This window comes from Girardinichthys multiradiatus, chromosome 20 (assembly GCF_021462225.1).
Source record: "Girardinichthys multiradiatus isolate DD_20200921_A chromosome 20, DD_fGirMul_XY1, whole genome shotgun sequence".
NCBI classification, from domain to species: Eukaryota; Metazoa; Chordata; class Actinopteri; order Cyprinodontiformes; family Goodeidae; genus Girardinichthys; species Girardinichthys multiradiatus.
Window position 1 is genome coordinate 25,547,546 of NC_061812.1, and position 13,916 is coordinate 25,561,461.

The 13,916-nt window shown below is 43.2% G+C and overlaps 1 protein-coding gene across 11 annotated transcripts in view; it reads right to left on the bottom strand.

Annotated features, from left to right (window-relative positions):
- Positions 1-5,924, bottom strand: part of wnk2 (WNK lysine deficient protein kinase 2) — a 41,347-nt gene extending 35,423 nt beyond the window's left edge. For all 11 annotated transcript variants that reach the window (XM_047347181.1, XM_047347180.1, XM_047347179.1 and 8 more), the window contains exon 1: positions 4,757-5,924. In XM_047347181.1, coding sequence (XP_047203137.1) covers positions 4,757-5,401 — 645 coding nt within the window. In that variant the 5' untranslated portion in view covers positions 5,402-5,924. The remainder of the gene's footprint in view (positions 1-4,756) is intronic.
- Between the last annotated feature and the right edge of the window lie 7,992 nt (positions 5,925-13,916).

The window sequence follows — 13,916 nt, forward strand, 5'->3', positions numbered from 1 at the left end:
TAACGTGAACATGCAAAGGTCACACCCCTGCTAAATAAGTCAACAACATGCAGATTTTAAAGTGTTCTTGAAAAAAATTACTGCTGTAGCTCCATTTGAGCTTACTGATGTTTTTAGGTGAAACTATAACAGCTGTAATACACCTCCCAAAACATTTTAAAGCCTGAAAGGGCAGCCGCTGTCTGCACGTCTGTCTGCAGACACTAATCTGTATATCACATGGATAGCATCTAAACTGATCATTAGATTATCGCATACAGAGATTAGAGATGCAGCAAGCTGTCACTACGGGGAAGCTGTAGGTTTACCATGCAATGAGATACACCGCATTGCTAAATTAAAACGCAGGTTGTGGCAGGTTTTTTTCAACCACAACCTTCTTTTTCCGTGAACAACTAGGACAAAGGCATGGGGTGATTGCAGTTTTCAAGGTACAACAAGGTTTTAAAAGGTTATGGTTTATAAACCGGAAACAATATCTAACTGAACATTAACATTAAAATACTTTTAATGACATCCGAAAGAAAGCGGAGGAGAGTCCCAAGTAATATAATGCAGTGCTGTCCCTCTTTCTTTTGTTGCTACACACTGGCAGTCAGCTGGCAGAAAGAAGGGTTTTATTTGTCTTTACTTGCTTCCAAACGAAAGAAAACTTTAGTGTCACAAAAACATGGCCAGTAATGATGTGGAAACTAAAGGTCTTTTCAGAGTAACAATGTTTTAAAAGTACAGGCAAGCTATGAGTGACAAATAGGACCAATAAACTTGCTAACATCAGTTTGTTTTACTCGTGAGCAGAACGGCAAGATATATTTATTGCAATAAAACTACTATAAACTCCATTTGATGTTTATACTAAAACATTGCTTAGGTATACGTATTGAAATTTAAATAGCTATAATTTAATGATACAGATAAAATTATTATAGCAGTGTGTTTCCTACTGGTGCATACAGGTCCTTCTCAAAATATTAGCATATTGTGATAAAGTTCATTATTTTCCATAATGTCATGATGAAAATTTAACATTCATATATTTTAGATTCATTGCACACTAACTGAAATATTTCAGGTCTTTTATTGTCTTAATACAGATGATTTTGGCATACAGCTCATGAAAACCCAAAATTCCTATCTCACAAAATTAGCATATCATTAAAAGGGTCTCTAAACGAGCTATGAACCTCATCATCTGAATCAACGAGTTAACTCTAAACACCTGCAAAAGATTCCTGAGGCCTTTAAAACTCCCAGCCTGGTTCATCACTCAAAACCCCAATCATGGGTAAGACTGCCGACCTGACTGCTGTCCAGAAGGCCACTATTGACACCCTCAAGCAAGAGGGTAAGACACAGAAAGAAATTTCTGAACGAATAGGCTGTTCCCAGAGTGCTGTATCAAGGCACCTCAGTGGGAAGTCTGTGGGAAGGAAAAAGTGTGGCAGAAAACGCTGCACAACGAGAAGAGGTGACTGGACCCTGAGGAAGATTGTGGAGAAGGGCCGATTCCAGACCTTGGGGGACCTGCGGAAGCAGTGGACTGAGTCTGGAGTAGAAACATCCAGAGCCACCGTGCACAGGTGTGTGCAGGAAATGGGCTACAGGTGCTGCATTCGCCAGACCTGGGCTACAGAGAAGCAGCACTGGACTGTTGCTCAGTGGTCCAAAGTACTTTTTTCGGATGAAAGCAAATTCTGCATGTCATTCGGAAATCAAGGTGCCAGAGTCTGGAGGAAGACTGGGGAGAAGGAAATGCCAAAATGCCAGAAGTCCAGTGTCAAGTACCCACAGTCAGTGATGGTCTGGGGTGCCGTGTCAGCTGCTGGTGTTGGTCCACTGTGTTTTATCAAGGGCAGGGTCAATGCAGCTAGCTATCAGGAGATTTTGGAGCACTTCATGCTTCCATCTGCTGAAAAGCTTTATGGAGATGAAGATTTCATTTTTCAGCACGACCTGGCACCTGCTCACAGTGCCAAAACCACTGGTAAATGGTTTACTGACCATGGTATCACTGTGCTCAATTGGCCTGCCAACTCTCCTGACCTGAACCCCATAGAGAATCTGTGGGATATTGTGAAGAGAACGTTGAGAGACTCAAGACCCAACACTCTGGATGAGCTAAAGGCCGCTATCGAAGCATCTTGGGCTTCCATAAGACCTCAGCAGTGCCACAGGCTGATTGCCTCCATGCCACGCCGCATTGAAGCAGTCATTTCTGCCAAAGGATTCCCAACCAAGTATTGAGTGCATAACTGTACATGATTATTTGAAGGTTGACGTTTTTTGTATTAAGAACACTTTTCTTTTATTGGTCGGATGAAATATGCTAATTTTGTGAGATAGGAATTTTGGGTTTTTATGAGCTGTATGCCAAAATCATCCGTATTAAGACAATAAAAGACCTGAAATATTTCAGTTAGTGTGCAATGAATCTAAAATATATGAATGTTAAATTTTTATTATTACATTATGGAAAATAATGAACTTTATCACAATATGCTAATATTTTGAGAAGGACCTGTATGTTGACCTCTCAGGTGTGGACTGAAGGACTCTTTTGCCCACAGGCCAGCAGGGGGGCTCTACGCAGTTGTGAAGTTTGCTTTTACCTTAGGCCAGGGCTGATTCTGAATAAGAACTATAATACAATCAAAGCTGAAAAGTAATGTGAAAATTGACACTGAAAAGGCTATATAAGGGATTTAAAGGCTTTTCCTCCTTGGCCTATTCTCTTCTAATAAAAATCCTGTCATCACTGGGACGCTTTCCAAAACAAATGTAATTGCTCATCAGTTAATCAGTTTTCCCCTGCAGCTGAGCTGTTTCTCATGCATTATCTGAGAATAACAGTCTCAGACATGGCAGGATGTATAAGACAACAGAGGTTGCACTCTGGCCTAAAAGTTTCTAAAACACCATCAGAGAGCGAGTCAAGATGTTCATGGAACATTTTCAAACAATTGCAATGAGCATGCAAAGCATGCATATCGGAGATATAAAATATTGTATTTTTAAGCATACACAATTACATTTAAGCAAAACGGAGATAAATAAGAGTCTACAGTTGTAAATTTGCACATTATATTGCTGATTTTACCATTTCATGTAATGTTATTTTAAGCTTTTTTGTAATTTTGTTTTAATTTTATGCCAGATTGGGATTAATTGGCATGTTACTTGTCACGGCCACACTATGACCTACTGTTGATTCCATGCATCTGACCTGGCAGTCCATCCATTTTTGCAGCAGTCACACAAAACGTTGAAGAGCGGATGCATTTTTCTAATCTTAATGGGTAAAAGTTATTTCTTATTTTGTTTTTGCATAAATACCTTAGACAGAATTGGTTCTTAAAAATCAGAATCAGTGTTAGCTTTGATTTGAATCTATGCAACCTAAAACCATGTAGTAGCTAGTTTATAGTCTTTGCCAATAGCTCAGTTAGGAATTGTTGTCTGGTCTTATTTTCCCCTAAGGTTGGTTGTCACATGTGTTCATATTAGGTCAAGATAGTCATGGGATGTGGAATCTGTTCTCAGTTGTTTTTGTGGCTTTTTTTCGGGCAGCAACTTCTTTAATTTCACTGTTCATTTATAAAAGTAACAAACCATTTAGAAAAATTATCACTTCTTCAAATTATTATTTTAAATATAAACTTCATTAGTCTGACGTTCATTTCTAAAAATTACTTATATCTGGAAAAAATATTTCTCCCCCTAAAATTCACACTTATTTACTGAATTTGCATTATTATCCATGGAGACAACCAACCCCATATTTTGCTACATACTTTTTTGTTATTAATTGTAAGAATGAAAAGGCTGAATGATGATGTGGTTGTTTCTTCTTCACTATTATTCTAAAAACAAAAGGACTCTGAGTTCAACCCTGGCCTGGGGTCTTGCTGCATGGAGTTTCTACTTTTTCTATCTGTGCATGTGTTCTCTCCAGGTTCTCTCCAGGTACTCCAGTTTCCTCCCACAGTTCAAAAATATGCATGTTAGATTCGTTAGTTGCTCTTGATGCCTAATTGATTGTTGCATCTCTAGTTTGAACCAGTCACAAAAATTGTTTAATTGTGCTACACAATAACATTAAAGTTCCTTTTGAATCTCCTAGAAGAATAGTCATAAGAATGGTTGATGTGTAATTGTCTGAAGTCTGAAAGAGTGATGCTATGTGCAGCCCTTATTTACATGGATTACTTGAACTTTAAACCATAGGCATTGCTGAACCCATTTGGGTTCACCATACCCAGGGTGTATCATCTGTGTTCCCGTAAAACTCCCGATCAAATTCCAATAAAAGGTTGTCAATGTTTCATAAGAAAAGGCCTAAAGATCCACTTCAAAAGACTACCATTGTAAGCTATGTATTCTTTCAAATGAAAGTCCAGCTGCACAGGAAATTTAAAAGGAAAAAGAAAAGATTCATTAATTATGCACAGTACTGGTGGTCCATATAGTACATGGCCAAACTTTAATCAAAATTTTACATTTCTCAATGGGAATAAAGTGTTGCAAACTAAGCATGGTGTCATGAGGAAAATGCGAACCTAATAGTTAATAAATAGTTAATCAAATAAAGTTATAACTTATGATATAAAACAATCTATAAATAGAAATATTAGAGAAACTAAAACATTTCCACACATTATATATTCATTTATTGAGATCCTTTGCCCCATTATGGCTTTATATTTAGAAACGCCCCTGTTTAAAGCTTTTTGGACAAACAAGCAGAGACTGAACGCACCTGCAGTTCACACCAGGCTACCTCGACCCAGGTGTCCGTGTCCAGACCCTTGTAGACGGTCTTGAAGGACCCTCTCCCCAATTCAATGTCAAATTTCAGGAAGCGCCCTCCGGGTGAGGTGGACACAGCCTTCATCCCGGGCTCCTCTTCGTTCTCGTCGCTGCCTGCTTTACCTGTAACATCTGACGGACCCGTGTCCGCCTTGGGCCCCGTCTCTCCTTTGTCCCCCCGCTCATCATCGGCGCTTACGCTGTCCTTCAGGTCCACCTGGCTCTCCGTGCTAGAGGTCTCTGGAAGCAGAGCCCGGGTCCGACTCCGGTCCACTATAGTCCGCAGGTCGATGTTGAGCACCGGGCTGCTGCTGACGAGCTCCGACGTGTCCAGCGGCTGCTCGTCGTGATCCGACACCCACAGACTCCGCCGGATGAACCTGCGGCGGGCCAGCCCATGGTACTCCGTGGACGGGTAGGAGCTGGGGTCGCTGGCCCCGCGGAGCGCTGCGTTCTGGATGTTGACATTGTGGTCCATCCCATTCTGATACACATGCATGCACGCGTTTGCGTTAATATCCGAGTCCAAGTTAGGAGCTGAGGAAAACGTGGATCCTAGAGGCGGATCTTTGCTGGAAATGTCAGCTGAATTCATCCCCGTTAGATGGTCCGATTTACCGGCGACATGATACAGGAGGGGCCGAGGAGCAGCCTACCTGCGCTTGAAATGACGCAGTTCGCCAGCTCAGCTCAGGATGAATGGCCCGATGTCTTGAATTTGTTTAGGACGTAGCTCGTTCCCCCCTGACAGCGTGCAGCTCGGAGGATTCACGCATCGCGCCGCGCCACCTCACGCCAACCAAACCACCTCACTGCAACACTTCAGCCTGATGTCATCGCCGGTCGGTGCTCACTGAATCACTTTCACCCACATTGCATTAGATTCCCGCTTCAAAGTACGTTCCTCAGGCAAATCCTCCCCGGCCTACAGGCCAGGATGTTGAAACTGTGCCACGCACCAGCCGCTCCGAGGACACATCACGGGACAGAGAAAGTGCGCATCGGTCAATCCTCCCTTTCCTCATTCCGCACTCTGAGGTATAGGCGGCTGACGTGATTCAGCTCCGACAAGTAAGAGCTGAGTATAATTTTTATTAAACCTCTCCGCAGGAAATTTTTTCTCCCTTCAGTGCCGTCCTGCAGCAGAGTGGCGAAGCGCTTATCAGATTATGATCACTGCGGCACAGGTCGGATCAGGCAGCTGTCGGCGCATCTCTGGACCAGCTGATGATGCCACCCTCTTCCCGGGTTCCTCCTCTCTGGTTTTCTTTCTTTGGAGGTTTGTGGGAGGAATCAGCTGCGCAAGGCAACCCACGCCCCTAGCAACAAAACGTATCCAATAACTCGGCACGCTTTTGGGCAGCAACCTTACCCTCCTCTGGTCTGCGTGTATCGCACAACTGATGTCCGCCCTCTTCGTGACGCGAGAAGCCTTCCAAAGGGAGAATGATTGATAGCCAAACAAGGGATGACATGGGCTACTAATATAGCATAAAGAGAGCCGTTAAAGTATTCACATCCCCTCTATTTTAACATTTTGTGCAACTCCAAACAAAGTAGTAGTTTCTGCACCATGGTTGCATTACTACAAAAAGTGTGGTGTGCTTTTGAATTAAACCCCTTTAAACCCCCTGAGATCTGTGCAAAACCTAGCTTCAGTTTTTACCATCCAATTTGGGACAAATGCTCAGACATCACAGAACCTATGCCTGAAAGCCCCTCCAGAGGTGACAGGATAGGCTGAAATTTGCTAAAATGTGAGTTTCTGTGGAGGTTGTTCTGAGATAATGCAGCAGCAGTAGCTAACATGAATTCAGCCAATACAAAGAGGCAGCAGTCCAGTGGTTTCTCGTGAATGCTTACAAACTCTAACTTAGAGTAATATTTTTTTCAGTGTGTCGTTTGTTCTCCGTCATTAAAAGAACATCCTGCATTAAGGTTAACCGAGAACAATGTGCAAATATAGGGAATGAGTAACGTCAAGTTGATATTGACGTCATAATACGTATTCAGTTTGCCATAACTAACAGTTATTGCTAAGTTAGGCTAATGATTAAAACATCCAAAAAGTCCGCCAAAACAATGATTCAAACTTTCTGCTTCAGGTGCATACATGGCACATTAAATAAAACATAACGACCAGAACTCCTGTAAACCTATAAACTAGTTAATATGTACATTATGGATCCACAGTCAACGGCTGACTGGTTCAGAATAGCAGCAGAGAGGTTACTTCCTGGCTCATGCGCACAAGCGATGTACTGCTCAGACTCTTTGGGTACATTTTATAAGATATTTTTATGTTGCATTTGCCACTGTTCACGAAAAGGTAGGGTAGATAGTATTTACCCATTATAATCTAATTAATTTGCTGCTTAATATGTAAAGGTAATTTTTAAATGATTTGCATGGATTGTATTTATCCCCCTCCAGAATCATTTCTTTCAGTGTAGCCTCAAAGGCAAACTAATGGAATGTACTTAATTTCTTATGGTTGTTTCATCATGCCACAAGAAAGACCATTTGACTTAATTCTAGAAACTTGTTGCAGGTTTTTAAATTTAGAAAATATGTCTTTGTTCTGTTAATTTGGTTTCCTGGTTCCCAGTGATGTTCGTGGCAATGCCATCTGCAAAAATCCTCTCCCTGGTACAGACAAAAGAGAGTGGATACTTAAAAGTGACCAGTTAAAACTGATTACAGTGTTTCATGGTCTTCTAAACAGAAAATGTTAAGCTACTGATTGATTAAGTATTAGGGTCTCCTTTTTGGGTAAAAACTGTCTGATTGAGGTTCTTTGACTGAAATTTAGATGTTTTACAGATTATTGGAATTTTTCAATTCTGGAAAAAAAATCAACATTTTCTTTTTTATTTTCGTTGTATAAAAAAAGTCAGCAGTATGAATATTGCATCCTTCCACTGCCATCTTGATTTTTGATTCACATTTCTTTGCAGCCCAGTTGGGTATAAGCAGTGTTAATTACTGTTGAAAAGTTGAGGAATGTATCTTAACCAATGTTTTGTGAACTGAAATGTAGCACAGTTCTGAATATGTGACTTGGAGGATAATTTTGTACCATCTTTGTTTATTTTTGAGCATGTGCTAAGTTAAATAAAAGTTGGCCCTATCCGTATCATCCTGTGTCTGAAAATGCATTTCTTAGGTAAATGTAACCTTCTCAGTTGACTAATACTTAATTATATTTATTAATTATTAGTTATGATCATTAAGTACGTTGAAAATAAAAAATAGGCAATAATAGTACTCAAAATGTTAAGGTTATTAGCATTGAAATCTATTCAGAAATGTTAAGTAGACTTTACATAATTTCTTATAGTGTTTCATAGCTGTTGAAATGAGATATTCTTTACTAAAAATATTTGAGTAAATTTACTCAAACAAACTGAGTGCAAATTGTTACCTTCACTTTTTTGGGTAAATTTTATAGGTTGGTTTTTACAGTGGTGGGAGTGGGAGGAGTCTTTTGTAATTGTCTGAGGCGTGGTCAGGCAGCGTCTGTGAGCAGTGTCATAGATGGAAGGAAGCGCTATCCCGATGATTCTCTCCGTTCACCTCTTCTGCGCCGCACAAAGACACGGTGGTTGGAACCAAAGATCTCAAACTTGGACTCATCAGACCAAAGCACAGATTTCCACTGGTCTAATGTCCATTCCTTGTGTTCTTTAGCCCAAACAAGTCTCTTCTGCTTGTTGCCTGTCCTCAGCAGTGGTTTCCTAGCAGCTATTTTACCATGAAGGCCTGATTCACACAGTCTCCTCTTAACAGTTGTTCTAGAAATGTGTCTGCTGCTAGAACTCTGTGTAGCATTGACCTGTTCTCTAATCTGAGCTGCTGTTAACCTGCGATTTCTGAGGCTGGTGACTCGGATGAACTTATCGTCCGCAGCAGAGGTGACTCTTGGTCTTCCTTTCCTGGGGCGGTCCTCATGTGAGCCAGTTTCTTCATAGCGCTTGATGTTTTTGCGACTGCACTTGGGGACACTTTCAAAGTTTTCCCAATTGTTCGGACTGACTGACCTTAATTTCTTACAGTAATGATGTGCCACTCGTTTTTCTTTACTTAGCTGCTTTTTTCTTGCCATAATACAAATTCTAACAGTCTATTCAGTTGGACTATCAGCTGTTTACTGTATCCACCTCCTGCACAACACAACTGATGGTCCCAACCCCATTTATAAGGCTTGAAATCCCACTTATTAAATCTGACAGGACACACCTGTGAAGTGAAAACCATTTCAGGTGACTACCTCTTGAAGCTCATCAACAGAATGCCAAGAGTGTGTGGAGCAGTAATCAAAGCAAAAGGTGGCTAGTTTGAAGAACCTAGAATATAAAACATATTTTCAGTTGTTTCACAATTTTTTGTTCAGTATATAATTCCACATGTGTTAATTCATAGTTTTGATGCCTTCAGTGGGAAGCTACAATATTCATAGTCATGAAAATAAAGACAACTCTTTGAATGAGAAGGTGTGTCCAAACTTTTGGTCTGTACTGTAATATATATATATATATATATATATACACACACACATACATACAAACATGCATTACTTTTTGTTGGTCTGTCAAAGATATAGTGAGAATTTAAAAGAGTATTTTACTTTTTTTCAAACAACTGTAATTCAGATATTACAGGCTTTAGCCATATTTCTAAGTGATGGAAAACTGAGGGGTGCCTTATATACAAAAAAGAAAAACACTGAACCATAGTTAACTCCGTAAAAAAATGCTTTATTTTTATGCATGTTTTTAAGATAATGCTATATTTTAGTATCTTCAAAGAAATTCTCCCTAAATGAATCAACTATATACTTGCTAGCTCTAAAGTGAATTTGGACTGATAATCTATTTTAGATTAATTAAAGATTATTATTATTTTTTTTTTTCTAGAAGATTTTATGTCAACACAATCCAGAAAATAACAAATGCACTGCCTGGCCAAAAAAAAAAGTCGCCACCTGGATTTAACTAAGTAAATTGGTACGAGCCTCCCATTGGATAATTACTGCATGGGCGATTATGTTTCAGCTGCCAACAAGTTATTTATCCCCAACAGGTACAAGGAGCTGCTTCTCATTTCTTAAACAACAATGTCGAAAGACACATCCCGTGGTCGTGGAAAAGATGTCAGTTTTTTTTTTAGAAGGGTCAAATCATTGGCATGTAACAAGCAGAGAAAACATCTTAGGAGATCACAGAAACTACCAACATTGGGTTAAGAGCTGTCTAACGCATTATTAAAAACTGGAAGGATAGTGGGGAATCATCGTCTTCGAGGAAGAAATGTGGCCGGAATGATTGTGATCAGTGATCACTAAACGTTTGGTGAAATAAATCGAAGAAAAACAACAGCAGAACTTTGGGCTATGTTTAATAGTGAATGTTTTTTTGCTGGTGACTTTTTTTTTGGCCAGGCAGTGTGTAAGCCAACACTAGGTGGATTTCATTGAGAAATTGTATTAATAAGCTGCATCAGGGGGGTGCAGGTGGCCGGCGGGCTGGGGCGCCCCACGGGGTTTGGGGGTGGAGTTGGTGGGGTGCCCGGTAACTGGGGCCACCGTGGCCTTCTTCCACTGCTTCCTTCTGTGGTTCTGGCCCATGGTCGGGTGCCGGGCTGCGGTTGGCGGTCGGGTGGGTGGGGCGGCGGAGCATGTCTTGTGACTGCACCGGGGCGGCTGGCGGGTTGTGCTTGGCCTGGAGCGGTTGGCCTGCATGGCCCAGGTACCCGGCTGGTGCATGTATCCCTCTCGTGGACTGGTGGGCTGGGGCAGCTGGCGCTGTCGGGGGGGGGGATCGGGGCGGTGGGCTGGGGGATGGCGTGGAGGGGCTGAAGCCTGTGGGGTGGAGGGGTTGTGTCCACTTCTAGGGTGTGGGGTCACCGGCTTTTGGATCGGCTGGGCAGCGATGGGAGCTGAGCTGGATAGTGTTTCTTCCTGGGTGGTCGTTGCAGTGGCAGTGATGTAGTGTTTTTTGTAGCTGAGGGGGGCGTGGTGGGGGACACTGGCCCTGGGTGCCTGCCACTGGCCGGGGACCTCTTGGTGGATGAGTTTGCCCCGTCATGGTGCGGGGTCGAGGGTCCTATTGTGGGTGTGGTGCTCGGTGGGGTCTGCCCTGTTGCGCCAGTGGGCGGGGGTGGCGTTGCGCGGGGCCCTTGCCTTGCCGTTGTGGCGCGCTGTGTGGTGGGGGAGCGGGGTGCAGCGGGGGTTCTTAGAGCGGGGCTGTGTGTGGAGCTTGCGCTGTGTGGGTGTGGCTTCGTCGGCTTCTCGGCCATGGAGTTCACTTCTGGGGGTGTGCCCCTGTGGGAGAGGGGATTCGTGGCATTTGGGTTCGTGGGGATGTGTTCGATATCGGTATCCTTGTTGGGGGTGGCCCTGTGGGGAGGTTCTTGTTGGGGTTCACTGGCGGTGGGAGACTCATGGGGTTGGGATCGGAGCTCATTGGGGAGTCGGGACTGCTCTGTCCCGGGGCGGCTCCGGTTGGCGGGCTGGTTTGAGCCATGTGGACCCCTCTTTTGTGCATAGCCCCCTCTCCAGAGGTAGATGGGGGTTGTTGGTGACTGGGTTCGGGACAGGGGGGCGGGAGCTGGGCTGGGGTCAGCTAGGTCTGGGCAGTGCTGGCGCTGTCTGCCTGTCTCTGCCCCAGGAGGGAAGGGGACCACCTCCTGGGTCCGGGGGCTGGTTGCCCCAAGGTAGTACCAGCGCCTGGACCTGGGAGTATAGAGTATGCATGGGGAGTGTGAGTGAGTGTATGACGTCCATTGTTGTTTGTCTTTACGTTGGGTGCGAGTGATTTTATATGTATGCATGAGGGTGGGAGTGGGTGATTGTGACTGTGTGTGTCTGTTTTTTTTTGTGACAGGTTGGGTCTTGGACTGCTCCCTCTCCTGGATCAGCTTAGACCCCGCCATATTATGGGGGGCCTATTTCCTCCCCGCAACACTACCTGCCGGTGGTTGGAGTCTCTGCCCGCTGTTGTACTTGTAGTTCTCGGTGTCTGGGGCCGGGTGCTTTGGTGTGTGCTGGCTCACTCCCGGTGGCTGCTTGCCGGGGCCTGGCCCCCTGGGCTCTGTCGGGCCTCTGCTTGGGGGGGTGGTGTGTCCCGAGGTCTTGGGCCTCTGGGTCCGTGGCTGGATCTGCTCGGGTGTGGACGGCTGCCGGCGGGGCCTGTGGTCTTGTCACTGCGGCTCCCTGGGGCTTCTGCACTGTCGCTGATGGGTGGTTCCCCTGGGACTCTCCACTGCTCTTCTCTGGAGGGGTTGTGGTAGTCCCGGCAGTTGGTCTCCTGGGGTTCCTGTGCTTTGAGGGGCCTTTGGATGTCTGTGGCTCGGATCTCCTCATTTTCCTTCTAGGGACCGTGAGGCAGGTCTGTGGGTCCTCACACTTGCTATTGCATATTTTTGTGGAGAAACCTTGTATACTAAAGCGCGTCCACACTCATACTCAAAGGTGTTAAACTTCAGGTGTTGACAGATACACAGATGTTCTATATTGGGCTGCACCTCTCACTAAGTACATTTTACATTCATAATTACCGTGTACTATTTTGTAAAAAAACAAAAAACAAACAAAAAAAACAGCCGCAGGTGTATAAGCAAGCAGGGTGTCATCTTGTATTGTCTCCTCCACTCTTTCCTCCTTTTCTCCCCTTTTTCCCTTTTGCCCCACCTCTCTCTTTTTTGAGCTTCCTTTTTCCTTTTCATTTCAGTCTCCGTGTCCGTAACAATTGAAATTTTCCCAAAGAAGTTTATAATAAAGTTTCTTTTATAAATATCAGGCAGAGCTTTAAAGCATTAGCTGTGATGCTCCGCTTGTGAAAGTAAATCTGTTGGGCAATTTCTTGGCACTCTGACAACAATTCTGAGCACTACTCTGCTGGACGGGACACGGTAAAAAAAACAAAAAAAACAACAACAAAAAATAAGCTGCATCAGTTCTTTTTATATTAGCTTACTAAAGCAGAGCACATCAAGGAAGTGTCTGATCAATGAGACAATCACTTACTAATACACTGACATATGTATTATTTTAACTCAAAACAGACAGCGTTTTGCCTCATGTTCATGAGTAAACAGCCAATAGTTCCATATTAACCATATCCAGTATTATATTGCCAGTGAGCATTAAGTGGCCAAAGCTTTGAGTATTTATGCTGGTGTAGATTCACAGTCATCCAGGTTGAAAAAATAAAATGAAAAGCAACTGGACTTCTTGTAATTCTTGAAGATGTTTTAACCCCTTTTCCAAAGGCCGTCTTCAGTTCTGAGGTCTTGGTGGGAAGTAGACAGGTTTTTAACCTATTGGGTTTAATTCACATACAAATCTGTGTTACTCATCCCTCGGTATTTGTTGGCACTTTTTTGACCGCTTAGGCTTGTTATCCTGGTCACATGAATGAAAGTGGGAATTGTTCTTTTGGAGGTGTTGCATGTGGGGAAAAGGAAAAACATCCGTCCACCTCCTCAGTTAAGGGAGGGTTTCTTAATTCTGACATAAATGGCTTACATTGCTCCTCTCTCAAATCATTTGTTTTCTCCGTCCAGAAAGTGAATGTCACTGTCCTCAAATGTGTGTCCCTTGTCCTTGAGATGCAGGTGGACTACTGAATCCTGACCTGAAGAGTTGGCTCTTCAGTTGCATATAAACAAAACTGAAGTAATTATTTTACTTCAGAGCCAGCACACAGCTTCAGTAATTACGGCTAGAAACTACTGATCAGGCCCATAATCTGGGTGTAGTGATGGACTCAGACCTGAACCTTTCAAAACACATAAAGACAATTACTGCAACAGCGTCTTTACACTTTCTAAAAAGTCAATCAGACAGCTGCAGCCAGAAGCCTGCTGCCCACCTCCTCACAAACAGTAAGAAAACAGAGCAGGGCACCCCAGGTCTAAAGTCCTTACACTGGCTCCTTGTATCTCAGAAAATATACTTTAAAATTCTTGTTAGTTTATAAATCACTGAATTGATTGAACCAACAGCTTTTAGGTCTTATGCTCCACGAATCTGGAACAAACATCCAGAAAACCGCAAAAATGCTGAATACCTTAATTCTTTAAAATCAAGGATAAAACCCCATTTGTTT